The sequence below is a fragment of the Aethalodelphis obliquidens genome, unplaced genomic scaffold, assembly GCF_003676395.1.
Source record: "Aethalodelphis obliquidens isolate GAN/ISIS:26980383/991018 unplaced genomic scaffold, ASM367639v1 scaffold30, whole genome shotgun sequence".
NCBI classification, from domain to species: Eukaryota; Metazoa; Chordata; class Mammalia; order Artiodactyla; family Delphinidae; genus Aethalodelphis; species Aethalodelphis obliquidens.
Window position 1 is genome coordinate 1,251,521 of NW_020837974.1, and position 14,524 is coordinate 1,266,044.

Genomic DNA, 14,524 nt, shown 5'->3' on the forward strand with positions numbered 1-14,524 from the left:
AGCAATACGTAAGAACATTACATGACAGCCAAGGGGGCTTTATCTCGTGATGTCAGGCTGGCTCAACACTGAAAAGTAAATCAATGTAATCTACCATATTGACGGTTTAAAGAAGAAAAAACACACGATCGTATCAATCTATTCAAGGGAAAAGAAAGGATTTGACAAAATTCAACATCTACTCATGATAAACTTTTATAAGAATCAAAGTCAAATCAAGAATAGAAGGGAACTGCTACATCCTGATACATCTACAAAAAAACCTACAGCTAACTAACGGTGAAGGACTAGGTGCTCCTCCAAGACCAGCAACAAGGCGGAGATGTCTGCCCTCCTCACCCCAACGCCAGTCTGCAAGTCTTAACCAAAGGCATCCCACTCGCAGAAGATATAAAACCGATGTAGACAAGGTACAGATAAGGGTACCTGCCCAGGAAAATCCCAAGGAACCAACCAAAAATAAAGACCAAAAAAACCCTCACAGAACTGATAAGTAAATTCGGTTAAGGTGCAGGATACAAGATGAACAACTCAGAAATCAATCATTTCTATATAATAGTAAGGCAACACCAAACAACATTTACAACTGATATAACAAGGCATACTTAGGTATAAATCTAATAAAACACGCAGAGTCTGTATACTGAAAATACAAAATGCTGACGAAAAATCAAAGATGTAAATAAATAGATACGTATTGTGTTCACGGAATGGAAGACCCAACATAAGGAGAATGTCAATTCTTCCCAAACTGACGTAAAGATTTAACTCAATGCCAATAAAACTCCAGCAGGATTTTTTTTGGGTAGATATAGACAAACCAATTCTAAAATTTATATGGCAAGTCAAAGGAACTAGAATAGCTAAAACAACTCTGAAAAAGACGAATGAAATCGGAGGAGTCACACTACCAGATTTTAAAAACTTACCCCAAGGTTACCAGTAGTCAAGACAGGGGTGATGAGATAAACACTTAGATCAATACAGCAAAATGGAGAATCCAGGAAGAGAGAGAAATATGCCCAACCGCTTTTTGACAAAGGCATAAAAAAGCAATTCAACGAAGGAAGGATAGCCTTTACCATATATTGTCCTGAAGCAGTTAAACTTCTTTAGGCAAAAAATAAAAGTAAATCTTCACCTAAACCTCCATCTTACGCAAAATTTAACTGAACATGGATCAGAAACTTAAATGTAAAATGTGAAACTAGAACATTTTAAGAAATAAACATAGGATAACGCCTTTGGTACTCAAGGCTAGGCAACGAGTTTTCAGACTCAACATCTAAAACTTGATAAATTGGACTTTTTCAAAATTTAAAACTTTTGTTTTAAGACATCGGTAAGATAATGAATATAAAGTACAGACTAAGAGAAAATATTTGCGAAGCACATATTTGACAAATACATATCCAATACACATAAAGAATTTGCAAAATTCAACAATAGGTTAAAAAACAAAACAACAACCAAAAAACAACTGGGTAAAAGACAGGTGAGATATCTGAACAGATACCTCACCAAAAAGGTTAAACAGGTTGCAACTAAGCACATGAAAAGGTGTTCAACATCAGTAGCCACTTGGGAAGTACAAGTAGAAAACCATGGTGAGATGCACTACACGCTCAGCAGAAGGGCTAAAATAGGAATATTGACTATAGCAAGCGCTGACAAGGAGGCACCCAAACTCTCACACAATTCTGTTCAAGCACCCAGCAAACCACTTTCCAAAGCCAAACACGCACTTCATGCATTCCTTAGAAATTCCACTCCTGCGTGTCTACCCTGGAGAAATGGAAACTTGTGCCCACACACAGCCCGCACGTGCATGTTTACAGCAGTCCTAGTCACAACTGCCCGGAGCTGAAAACAACACAGATACCCGTCAACAAGCGAATGGATACATTTTTTACAGCGGCAGCATGTCCATCAGTGGACTATTACCCAGCTATGAAAAGGAGCAACAACAACAAGGACGCAGGGCGCTTGGGAACCTGTAAATCAACTAGACCCGACAGCGGAGGACACATTCTTGCAGGGTGCACACGGATACTCTCCAGAAAAGACTACATATGTTAGGCTACAAAACAAGTCTTAGAAGTTAAATTTATTGATCTCATGGAATTAACTCAATGGGCTGAAAGTAAAACCCAATAATAGAAGGAAAACTGGAGAACAAATAGGTGAACACTAAGCACCAGACCCTTAACCAACCAACAGACGAGAGAAGAAATCACAAGGAAATCAGACAATACCTGGAGGAAACAAAACAAAACACCACACAGGACAACAGTGGAAGCAGTGTTCTGGGGGAACCGATAGCCTTAAATGACTACATTAAAGAAGGAGGATCTCAAATCGATAACCTAACTGCACACCTTAAGAAACTAGAAAAGGAAGAGCAAACTGAACTCAAAGGCGGCAGAAGGGAGAGAATAATAAAGATTAGAGACAATGACACAGGGAGCAGAAAACCAGTAAGAAAGATCAACAATACCAAAAGCTGGTTATTTGAAAAGATCAACAGAGTCGACAAACCTTCAGCTGGAATGATTAATGTATTTCAATATAAATAAAAATCAGTTATATTTCTATACAGTGGAAATGAACAATGTGGAAAACAAATCTAAGAAAATAATTCCATTTACAAGAGCATCAAAGAGAACGAACTCCTTAGGAATCAATTTACCCAGGGAGGTATAAGATTTGTACACCGAAACGAAAACTGCAAAAGATTGCTAATAGAAATGAAAAAAAAACTAAATAAATGGGGAGACATTCCATGTTCATGAATTGGAAGACTTAATATTGATGTTAAGATGTCAGAGAAATCAAAACGATCTTGGAAAAGGACAACAAAGCTGGAAAACCCATACCTCCTGGTTCCAAAACTTGGTCGAAAGCTACGGTATTCAGAAAGGAATGAACTTTATACAGATAACATCTTGGAGGAATCTCACTTATGCTGAGTGAAAGAAGCCAGTCTCACAAGATTACAAATCGTAGGATTTCATTTATAGGACATTACTGAGAAAAAATCAAAACTGTAGGGATGGAGAACAGATCAGTGGCTGCCAGGGGATTATGGGTATGTAGGTGGGCGATTATAAACTGACGGCGTGAGGAGGATTTTGAAGTGATGAAATTATTTTATGCTCTGATTAGGGGGTAAGTAATTAACATTCACAGAATTGTACACCAAGAGAGAGACCATTTTGCTACATGATAACGTTAACAGTAAAAAATAAAGAGTCTCCTAGGATACAGTCTGTGCCGTATCGTGATGGTGACAACAAGCGTGAATACTTGCTTGTCAGTGTGACTGTGGCGTCTGCTGAGGCGGCTGAGGAGTACTTTACTACCGCCATTCTGCACAACTGCAGGAGCATGGCGATCATCAAAAGCAGACTGGCTTTTATTTGGTTTAATCATGGTTTTAGGCTTCTCCAAAGACAACACACTGTCTGAGACCTGCCTTCTGGGTGGACGACTACCACAGCCCCACCCCTGGGTACCTCACCCTCGCGACACTGGACATTAAAAGGGACGCATCCTGCTGTATGCAGAGTATGCCTCAATGACACAGGTATTTTTAAATCCCTCTTCGGGATTTAAATCCCTAAGAATCCGTAGGCTAATGCAGAGAAAGCACAGGGTGCAGAGCCTGACACACAGAAAGCACTGGGTGAATGTCCGCTGCTTTGGCACGATTGTTACTACTGCTGCTGGAGGGGGGAACTGTCCCCACTTTCAAAACCATAAGGCATCGGAATCCTAGGTACAAGACAGCCCAAGCACCGTCGAGCTCCTGGGACCCAGAAAGTACGCTTGCCCATAAGTCAAAACATGGCCAACGGTTAATGCACAGAGATGTTCATCACGGTTTGTTCTTAACAGCTGAAAACGTGAAAATGACTCAAACTCCAGAGGTGGGTTAGCCAACTGCGTTACGGAACAAACTATATGTTAATATTTACACGAAGTCTGTAAAAACATGGGAAAGCGTTATAATACAAAGTGGAGAAACAGAGTTTAAATGATGTGGATTTCACTATGTATAAAATATTTATGAATAGAAAAAAATGCCAAAGAGTTCAGTTTAAGATGCCAGTTCCAGCATTTACATTTAAGTGCAACCTCTCTCAAAATTCCATTAAAACAAGAACAGGTCTTCCTTACTTCCTTTGAGGCCTGCTCCTGAAAGGACAAAGAAAATAGAAGGCACAGTGTCCAAAAAACTTCAGAAGTTGGAAAACAGATGAATGAATGGTAAATGACACAAAAAAGCTAACTCCCAGACCAGCAGTGGAAACGCCAAGAAGCTTCTACCACAAAAAGTGCCCCAAGTCTCAGGAACGGCATCACCGAGAGTTGCTTCCGGAAGCAGCGAGAAGGCAGGGCTCCAACTGGAAGTGGCTGGAAGTCTCTCTCTCTCTCTCTTCTTCCCCACTTTTTAGGAAATAATTACAGGAACTTGCAAAAACTGTACAAGGAGGCCCATGTCTTCTTCACTCAGTGTCTCCCTCAATGGTAACGAGGTAAACAGCTGCCACGTGACGCTGTCGCATGTGCAGATGTGTGTAAACCCCGCCGCCATTGAGCCCACGCACACCGTCTCCTCGGAGACACCCATCCCCCCACCCCCACCCCCGGTAACCTCTTCTTCTGTGTTCTAAAGAGACGGTGTAAAACTGATGTTAATTATTCTTTAAATGTTTACAATTCTTCAGGGACACCATATGGGCCTGGCAACATATTTTGGAGGAACATTTTAATCATGAATTCAAGCTTTTAATGTTTGTAAGATGATTCAGATTTCCTGTTTCATCTTGGTTGAGTTTCGGTAGTCTCTGGTGTCTGAGGCATTGGTCCGTTGCCCCCAGTTAATGATCTGGCAAGCTTGGGGCTGTTCAGTGTCCTGTGTCCTCTACGTAGCCGAGGGCCTGCAGAGACACCCTGTGCACGCTCGATACTCATGACCTGTGTCTTCTCTTTCCAGACTTGTCAGTTTTGCTAGACGTTTATTAATTTTATTGACTTTTTTTTTTCAAAGAACTGGCTTTCTGCCTCAAGAATTTTCTGTTTTTCTCCTTTCAATTTCATTATATTTTGCCCTTTATTATTTCCTCCTTTCTGCTTGTTTTGGCCTTATTTTGTTCTTCTTTTTTCGGGGTCTGAGGCTGGAGTATAAATCGGAGACCTCCCCACTTTCCTAATACTAACGTTCAGTGCTGTGCACCCGCCTTCTCGGCGCTGGCTCTTATTGTCCCACAGACTCCGACAGGTGTGTTTTCACCATCAGTCAGCTGTATTTATCTCTCCTTTGAGATGTCCTCTTCCACACTCGAGCTATTTGTTTAAGAGTGTGTTGTTTAATCTCCAAACGTTAGGAGATTCCCCTGTTGTTTTTCTGTTACTGACTTCTGGTTTGAGCTCCTTCTGGTCAGACAGCACACAGGGTATGAAGCCGATTCTCCTGAACTTGCGGAGGTCTGTTCCACGCCCCGGGTGCGGTCCACGCCGCTGGCCTTCCAGGTGCGCTGCCCACGCGCCTTCCCTGGATGCGGGTCAGGTCCTGCTGGTGGATGGCGGTGCTCAGTTCTTCCACGTCTTGGCTGCTTTACGGTCTGGAAGTTATACGACGTCTGAGAGGCTGTGTTGGGGTCCTGGACTGCACGGGTGGATCTGTCCGCTTCTCCTTTCAGGTTCGTCTCTGGGCTTCACGAGTTCTGAAGTTCTGTCGTCTGGCGCACACGCATTTAGGATCGTTATATCTTCTTGGCAGACTGAGCCTCATGTAACGTCCCTTTTTTGTCCACCGTATTTTACCTGAAATTATTCAATTAATATAAGCCATACCTACTTTAAAAACATTCATGTTTCCACAGTCCATAATTTCTCATCCTTTTCCTTTCAACCGACCTCCGTTGTTACCGTTGAAGTTGAGTCTTGTAGATAAACTACAACTGGGTCGTGTGTTCATAGCCACTCTGCCGATCCGTTACCTTCTAGTTGGTGCGTTTAGATCATTTACTTTAAAAGGAACTACTGATTTGCTGGTGCTTAAATCTGTCACTTTATTATATGTTCTCTGCTCACTCCCTGTTCCCAACTCCTCTGTTTCTCTTTTCTTGCCTGCCAGCAGGTTACTCGTACAGTTTTGTAGGGTTTTGAGCACTCTGCATTGCAGATACTTCTCAGTGGTTGCTGAAGCTATTAAGATACACATAGGCGACTTGGCCTCCTGGGGCTGACATATCCCTCTCCCCACTTTAACATGAGAATTGGTTTGTGCGTTTCTTCTGTCACCAGCATCACGGACGCTACGGGTTTTTGACCTCGAGTACGATTTCAGAAAAATGCGGGGACCATCTCTCATACTTCTCCCTGTTTTTACCCATGCCACCGTTCCTTCCCCTCGGGAATTCCAAGTTTTCCTCTGTTACCATGTCCCTCCTACTCGGGAGGCTTCCTTAGACGTGCGTTAAGGGTAGGTGTGCTGGTGGCAAATTCTCTTAGTTTCACTTCGTCTGAGAATGTCTTGATTTCCCTTTCATCCCTGAAGGATACTTCCACTGGCTGACAGTTCTTTTCTCTCAGAACTTGAAAACTCTGCACTTCATTCTGGCTTCCGCAGTTTCAGATGAAAAACTAGTTGTCACTCAGATCCATGTCCCTGGAGATGCTACAGTGCTTCTCTCTAGCTTCTTTCAAGATTTTTCCTTTGTGTTTAATTTTCAGAAGGTTAATTAGCAGGTGTCATGGTGTGGATTTCTCTAGTTTTATACTGTGAGGGCTTCACTCAGCTTCTTCAATCTGTAGTTTTATGCCCTTCACCAGATTTGGGAAATTTTCAGTCATTACTTCTTAAGGTATTTTCCCAGCCCCGATCCCTTTCTCCCTGTCTGGGACCCCAATTAAGCAAAGTCCCACACTGTGTCCCCTCATCACAGGTCCCCGAGGCTCTGTTCCTGTTTGTTTTCAGTCTGCTTCCCTGTGAGATGATTTCTATTATCTGCCCTTGAGTTCACAATTCTCTCTCTCGTCTGCGGTCTACTGTGGAGCGTATCCAATGAGCTTTCTATTTTGGTTATTGTATTTTCCAAGTGTATAATTTCTGTTTGGTTCTTTTTTTTAAAAAAAAACACATAATTTTTATTTCTTTGTTGAGGTTTACCATTTTTTCATTTGTTTAAAGAGGATGTGTAAGTGTTTGCAGAAGCATTTTTACGATGCTGCTTTAAAATCGTCTTCGGGTAATTCCGCCACCCGAGTCACTGTGGCGTTGGTGTCTGATGACTGTCTTCTCTTGTGCATGTTACAGCTGCCCTGCTTCTGGACAGGATAAGGGGCTTTTGCTGCATCCTGGACACTCCAAGCATTACGCTGTGAGACCTCCTCCTCTTTAACCTTCCCCTGGCGGCAACCACCCGGCTCAGGAGGAGGTGGAAGTCCCTGCTGACACGATGCTGCAAAAGCAGACCCTGCAGACAGGGTGGTGTCAGCTGGGCTCCCCACTGGTCCACCAACACCAGGGCTGGTGAACAAGGGCCGCCCCGCTGCTCCAGGGTGGGAGCAGGAACTGTGTGCCGAGCCTTCTGACTCGGGTCAGTGACAGGAAAGGTGACCAGCCCCCGCCATCGCACTCTGGCTCCAATGCTGCCCCAGAGGATCAGCTCAGCCCTGCTGACACTCCCTGGGCTGACACTCCACTGCCTGCTGCAGCCGGTGGTCACCGAGAGCCCTGCTAGCCCAGTGGCACTGCCGGGTGGGCCTGGGTGCTGGTGCCACGGGGCAGGAAGGGGATGGGTTTTTCCTGGGCATGTGGCTGAAGTGGGGCGGTGTTGTCAGAGGGCTTCCCCTCGCGGGCGAACAGGCTTTCCTGGGAGCTGTGTGTATCTTGTTGCTGATCCAGGCAAAGTGCAGCTGAGAAAACTCGGGAGCTCGCCGAGTCCCAGGGTCCTCGAGGCCACCCTTGAGCCCCTGCCCGGGCCTTCCTCGGTTGGTGTGATGCGCAGGGTTCTGGGTTGTAAGGGGAGGACCTGGGCATGACGCGGCTGCTCCAGCTGACCAGAACCAGAAGCTAAAGATCTTTTCAAAATCCAGCATCTGCACATCCTCTTCCGCATCTGATCTTATGTGTCTCTCCCCTGCCTCTGAAGAAGACCGGAAATTCATTTTCTTTAGAGAGAAGACAGCGGGCCTCCGGGCAGAAGGGTACCAGGTAGAGGGCAAAGTTGCCCGGGTCAACAGGGGACCGAGGGTACATCCCCACAGTGACACCGAGCTTGCCGGTCCTGTCCCCAGCTACACGCCCAGAAGCTGGCAGCCCAACCTCCAGATAGGCGTCTTCCCTGAAGACAGGACCCAGACGCCAGTCCTGAGGGCTCCCAGTGAAATGGCCACGTTCAACCTAGTGCAGCCGCAGGGAGTCCACCAGGCCCAGGGTGGGTCCAGGAGCTGCTCGATGCCCCCCCCCCCGCCCCGTGAGCAGATGGCTGGTACCACCAGGGCCTCGAGGAGAACATCAACAGGAGACCTACGCCCAGACCACCATGGTGACAGAAAGCAAGCAACTTAGAGGAAGCAGGCTGTGTGGACAGAAGAGAGCTTCATGAAGTCCAGGAGTCAGTGAGCGTGTTCTAAATATAAAAGGACAACAGCAACACTACAAATAGGGTCAAAGACGTTCTCATGGTGGAAAGAATTCAGAAAGCTCAACACGCAGGTGAGAGTTTCAGAGAAGCAGCAGCAGAAAACGGAGACGAGACGCCTCCCGAGAGGTGGGGATGAGAGGTGCCAGACGAAAGGCCTCTGGGTGCCCAGCACGTGGCGCAGACCGGGCCGCCAAAGCGCGTCTCTGTCACATTTCGGGGCGCCGGACGGCACACGGCTCTTCAGTCCCCCAGAGAGAAGGCACGAGGCGGGCCAGGACCCAGACCCAGAGGCTCTGCCCGGTGCGGGGAGGCTGCCCCTCGCACCCACCGCAGGGTCAGCGCAAGGAGTGGACAGACGGGGTCGTGGCCCCGGCTCCCCGCACGGTCCAGGCGGGGACCCTGTGGCTGCTGGCAGCCGGGCAGCAGGTGGGCGGAGGGGCCCAACGCTGGTTCCCGGCGTGCCTGCAGCCCGGGCGGAGGGGTCCTGCTGGCCAACCAACGGGCTTCCCGGCGGAGCTGCACGTGGTGCGGAGGGGCAGCGGGAGGCTGCCCTCAGCCTGGAGCACCAGGGTCTGGGGGCCTCACCCCGGCCGCGGCTGCCTTTCAAAGGGCACCCCTCGCTGAGGTCCACAGGCCCAGGCCCAGGTCCACGGAGGCGCGTTTGGCTTCAGGGCCTGGGTCGTGGGGGGTGATCGTGCGGCCACGTCCATGTTCGGCCGCGCCCGCTCCCGGGACCCAACACTCGTCTCCTGATCGAGGGCAGTGTAAGACCCAGAGCAGGGGTGCTCAGCAAGGATCCGTTCAGTAAGTTTTCTAAGGAAAGAGTAACAAGAGTCTAGCCCCTGGCAGTCTGGAAGGGGAGGGACGGGGCCCAGCACACAGCGCCATCCTCGGGGGGAGGGGGCGTCCCCAGTGCCCCCCAGCCCCTGAAGCGGGGGACTGCGCGCTGGAACGGGCCTGGGTGGGCAGGTGGGGGGCCCCAGGCAGCAGTGAGGGCACCAGAGGGCGGGACGGGCAGGCGCCGGTCTCCAGGACGAGCAAGTCTATCCAGATGCTAAACCCAGACAGCACCTGGGATCCCCCAGAGCCGCCAGCGGAGAAGCAAGAGCCCAGCCTTGTTCCAGCTGAGAGCCCTTCGGCCGCTGCCACTTAAACCTTTACTGAACTTTCCCCAGTGTCCTTCCTCAAGAGAGTGACGCTTTAAAACGCCACGTGCATACACTTAACGCGCCACACACGCGACACGCATGTTTAACACACACGCAACCTATGCACGGCAGCTCCACCTGTGTGCGTGACAAAGGCACGCCATGCCCACCCTGTCCTCACCCCCATCCTCGGGAGGAAGGGGCTCCCAGGTGCCCCCAGCGGGCAGGGCCAGCCCTGGGCCCCAGGCTCCCCTGGCCGGCCAGGCTTCCAGGGAAGGCCGCAGGGAGGGTGACGGACGGCAGGCCGTTGGGTTCACAGCCTTCCTCTGCACTGACCCCTTAGGCGCAGGCGTTCCTGGATCCGTGGGAGAAGGAGAGGACCAGGGAGGTGGAGGCTGCCTGGGTTTTCACTCGGGGGGTGGGCCCTGGAGTCCCTGTCGCCCTCCCGACCGTGAGGGGGTGACGGTGGGGCCACATGTCCCGGGACGCCTGTCCTCAGGGGGCCCCGTGCGGCTTCCTGGGAAAGCCGAGGATGTCCTCAGCTGTGTGGAGGACACTGACCCCGCAGTCACGCGTGCGATGCTGGGAAACCGAGGCACAAGGAACAAAGGGCTGACCGTTCAGACACGGAAGGCGGCGAGTGCGGCAGAGCAAGGGGTGCCAGGGGCAGGAGACCGCCCGGTGCGGCGGGGACCAGGAAGCGCTGTGAAGGGGGCGCCCGGAGGACCCTCGGCCCACAGCTTGAGGGCTGACCCCGCAGCGAGGGCTCAGCAGGTGCTGGCAGCTCCCCTCCTGCCTCCCCACCCGGCTCAGATGTCACTCCTCTGCTTTGAAACCTTGGACGGCTTCCTGCTGCTCACGGGAACACGGCCACAAGCCTCACCAGGGCCGACGGGTCTGGCCTCTGCCTGGCCCGGCCGCCCGGCCGCCAGCGAGCACGTCCTCCCATGTGCCCTCAGCCCCACGCACGGGCACCCACCCGGGAGCCCCCCAGACCTGCCCGGGCGCCCCTGCTGCACTTCGTGCTGCCCGTCGTCACACACGCACGACCGTAGGTGTGTCCCTGCAGACAGCGCCGGGACAGGAGTGGCCTGCCGTCTGCTGAGACAGAGGGAGGCCTGGCTGTCAGCACCACCCGAGGAAGGCGGCTGAGCAAAGGCAACACGGGGCAGCGGGGCTGTGAGCCGCGAGGACGGGAGGTGACTTGTGAAGACGACACCAGGGCGGGGGCAGCCCTGCGGACGGGACGTACCTGAGCGAGCTCACCTCCTCCCTGGAGAACAGGAAGCTCTGCTCGGCCGGGCCCGCCTGGGCCTTCAGCATCTTCAGCTCCATCTCCAGCTGCGAGGAAGCACAGGAGGGGTTGAGCGCGGACCCCGGGCCCCAGGAATCTGCAGGCGCACCCGCTTCCCTCTCCCCGGCGCCCCGCCCGTCGCCAGGCCTCCCGCAAACACAGGGCCTCCCTGGGTTTTCCTTCTTGTCTCCAGAGCAGCAACAGACACGGTCACAGGGGCGCGTGGGGGGACATCGAGATCCGGGGAAAAGGGGCCTCGGCGGCCAGACAGAGCAGGCTCTAGACGCACCGACGCTCTGATCGGCTCTGACATCTTGATACTTTATTTATCTTGTGACTTCAAACTCCTCTACAGGATGTCAGGCCACGCACAGACCGCTGGGAAGGGACCCACGGTGGGGGCGGTGTGGGGCAACGGCGAGGCTGGAGGAGAGCAGGGAGGAGACTCCCGCCCGCACCCACGGGGAGGAGCAGAAACGGGGCGGGCGGCCCCGAGCGGGGGCAGAGCACTCTCCCACACCAGCGCCCGCTGCCCTGGGCTCCGAAGGCCCCTGATGAGACGCCTGCATGCAAGGGCGCGGCGGGCCCCGGCAGCCGGCTGCAGGCTCGGTGCCACTGTCCTCACGCCGGGATCTGGCCGTTCTCCAGTCCGCCCTCGGGGCCTCCCACCCCGCACCAGCCCAGTCCCCGCGTGTGGGTCACCGGGAGGAGAGAGGGCTGTCATCGAGCTCCGCTCTTCCTGGCCTGCGCCCGGCCACCCGTCTGCCCGCCCTCTCAGCCCTGGTGTGCCGCCCACCACCGGCACCGGGGACTCCTGCTCTGCCGGCTGTCCAGCTGTGTCCTGACACCCCAGAGAGAGGCCCTTAACCTCCCACCCAGTTCTCCACCGAGCCCCTGAGGGGACAGGGGATGCGGGCAGGACCCCTCGTGGCGCCCACACTGGCCACAGGCAACAGCCGTGAGTGAGGCGGCCGGTCCCCGAGGCTGGGTCTATGGCCCCGGCTTCACCACTGTCCAGGCTGCATGGCTGACGACCTGCCCCTTAACCCGGGGCGGCCAAGAGCTCCCAGCTCACATCCCAGCACATGCCCTGCATTGGTGGGAAAGGTGTTGTGACAGACAAGCAAGGACCCGCAGCCCTGGGCAGAGGGGAGGAGAGCGTCTCCTTCATCTGCCCTCCCGGCCTAAACGGACAGGCTGACGCCTGCAGTGCTTCCTCCTGGAAACGTTCCCTCCAGGCCATTCTTGGAAAGGTCCTCCTGGGGCGACCTGATTTAGGAATTCTTGGGCCCCAAACATCCGGTCTTTATGATGCCCCAATTAGTCATCAGGTCCCTGGAGGAAACCCTGCCCCTAAATGGGACCAGCGCACACCCGGGAGCCCGAAGCCTGAGGGCTGGAGCGGACACCGAGCACAAGCGCCCTGCGGGCCAGCTCCCGGCGGACCAGCTCCCGGCGGACCAGCTCCCGGCGGACCAGCGCCCTGCGGACCAGCTCCCGGCGGACCAGCTCCCGGCGGACCAGCGCCCTGCGGACCAGCTCCCGGCGGACCAGCTCCCGGAAGAGCCTCGGCACAAGTGAGTTACACGCGGGTCCGCACGCTCAACCCCTACTGCCTCTCCCGGTGCCGAAAGGACGCAGCCCAGCGCCCGCCTCGCCAGCTGCACCCCGATAGGCGGTGGCGGCGCTCTCAGCTGGGCCCCCCGTCGGGGTGACGGCCCGCTTCACAAGCAAGCACCAAAGACGCCTGGGCAACGTGGCGTCACGAGCAGAACAAAACCGTGCGTATTCGAGGAGAAGTGACACCCACCGTGTCCAGGGGCCCCTCACCTCTACCTCAGAAGCCTGGGGCTCAGATGAAGCTCCTCCCAGGAGCCAAGCTGTCCTGACGCGCAGACACTGCCCTGCCCCTCACCCGAGTGTCCAGGCCTGTCGCTCCTCTCTGACACCACCAGGCCTCCTAGCTGGTGGCCAGTGGGTGGGCACCCAGGAAGCCCCTGCCCTCACTGTGTCCAGCCTCATGGCCACAGTCAAAGAGACCAGCAGAGACACGAACCTCACTGGACCAGGAAGACTCTCTCCCGGGGACATAGGGCCCGACAGTCCAGTCTGGGCTGCTCTCTCTCTCTCTCTCTGTTTTTGGGGGCGGGGGCTGACCTCTTGAGCAGAGGAGAGGCAGATACCCCCCGGCTACCACGTGCCCGCGCAGCAGAGCATGATGGTGGTCTCTCCTGGAGATGCATGGTCCCGGTGCCCTGGTGCCAGGCCCTGCCCGAGGCCCGGCAGCACCTTGTCCTGGATCCGGCGAACGCTTTGCAGCCTCAGGAGCTAAGGTTCAGGTGTCGCACGGAAACGGGTGCACGTGGAGAGGTCTCCCTCCAACTTCGCCCCGTCCCCTCCTGCAGCCTGCATCTCCCGGGCTCAGCTCACACATTCACCAGCTAAAAGGTCAACGCTCTTCCCTTCTCTTAAATTTATTTCTTGTTACAAAAATGGAAGATTTCCTACACCTCGTTTCGTACGTTGAGTTTTTCACGGAACACATTTGGAGGTATTTCCAGACTAGCACAGAGGGAGCTTCCCTGTTCACTTTCGTGGCTCCTGGAACCATCCCAATGGCCAGCCTCCTGCCGACCAACGTCTGACCTGCTTCCCACCTGGCGGCTCAGACACACCGGTCCCCACGGTGTGAGCTGACCTGCAGGACGAGTCCTCAGAGCCACACGTCTGCCTGCAGTTCCATCCGATGTCACCACAGCCCTGGGGTTGTTACCGCGCAACCCAGGGCAAAGCTGGCCTGCTGAGGCCATGTTGTGGTGAAGGACAGGGCAGTGTCTACTGCAGGGCGCCTGGCGCCGGGCCAAGCAAGGAGCACAGGCTGGTCGCGCTCAAAAGCCCCGAGCCCCCCCGACAGCTTCCAGGGAAGGGTTTTCAAAGACACCGTCAGGGGTGAGGGTTGCGGGTGTCTGATCAGCTCGTGGACATTCTGCAGATCTGTTGGCGGTGGTAACTGGGTGGTATGTTGGGAGCCAACATCATCGACCTTCTGCTTCCAACTGGTCTGGTGTCGACATGCTGGTGGTCAGCACGCAGCTAACTTCCTCTACCAGGCAGGGTTTTAACGTCTGCAAAACAACTCGAGGAGCCGGCCCAGGATGTTATCTACAGCCCTAGGAGGACCTAGAGGTCCCCGACTTCATTCCAGGGCTAACCTCTTATTATTACCTTGTCTTGACTGTTTTCCTTTGTTTCTGTATTTCCTCACTTTTCTGATTAAATTTGCGCTTTGGAACTTGGGGACAGCCTAGGAGGCTAAAGATCTTTTATGGACAAGAGGCAGGGGACCCGGTGGTGGGGGACGTCTGCCTCCCGGAAGGCGCGAAGCGTCCTGCTGGGTTTCAGGTTGGGGGCCCGGACATCCCTGC

General features: G+C 53.2%; 1 protein-coding gene across 11 annotated transcripts in view; it reads right to left on the minus strand.

Annotated features, from left to right (window-relative positions):
• Nucleotides 1–14,524, minus strand: part of MAD1L1 (mitotic arrest deficient 1 like 1) — a 315,176-nt gene that overhangs the window by 91,610 nt on the left and 209,042 nt on the right. For all 11 annotated transcript variants that reach the window (XR_003436929.1, XR_003436928.1, XR_003436930.1 and 8 more), the window contains one exon: nt 11,058–11,146. Coding sequence is in view for 8 of the 11 variants with exons in the window: in XM_027125595.1 (XP_026981396.1) it covers nt 11,058–11,146 (89 nt within the window). In the remaining 3 variants the exon portion in view is untranslated. The remainder of the gene's footprint in view (nt 1–11,057; nt 11,147–14,524) is intronic.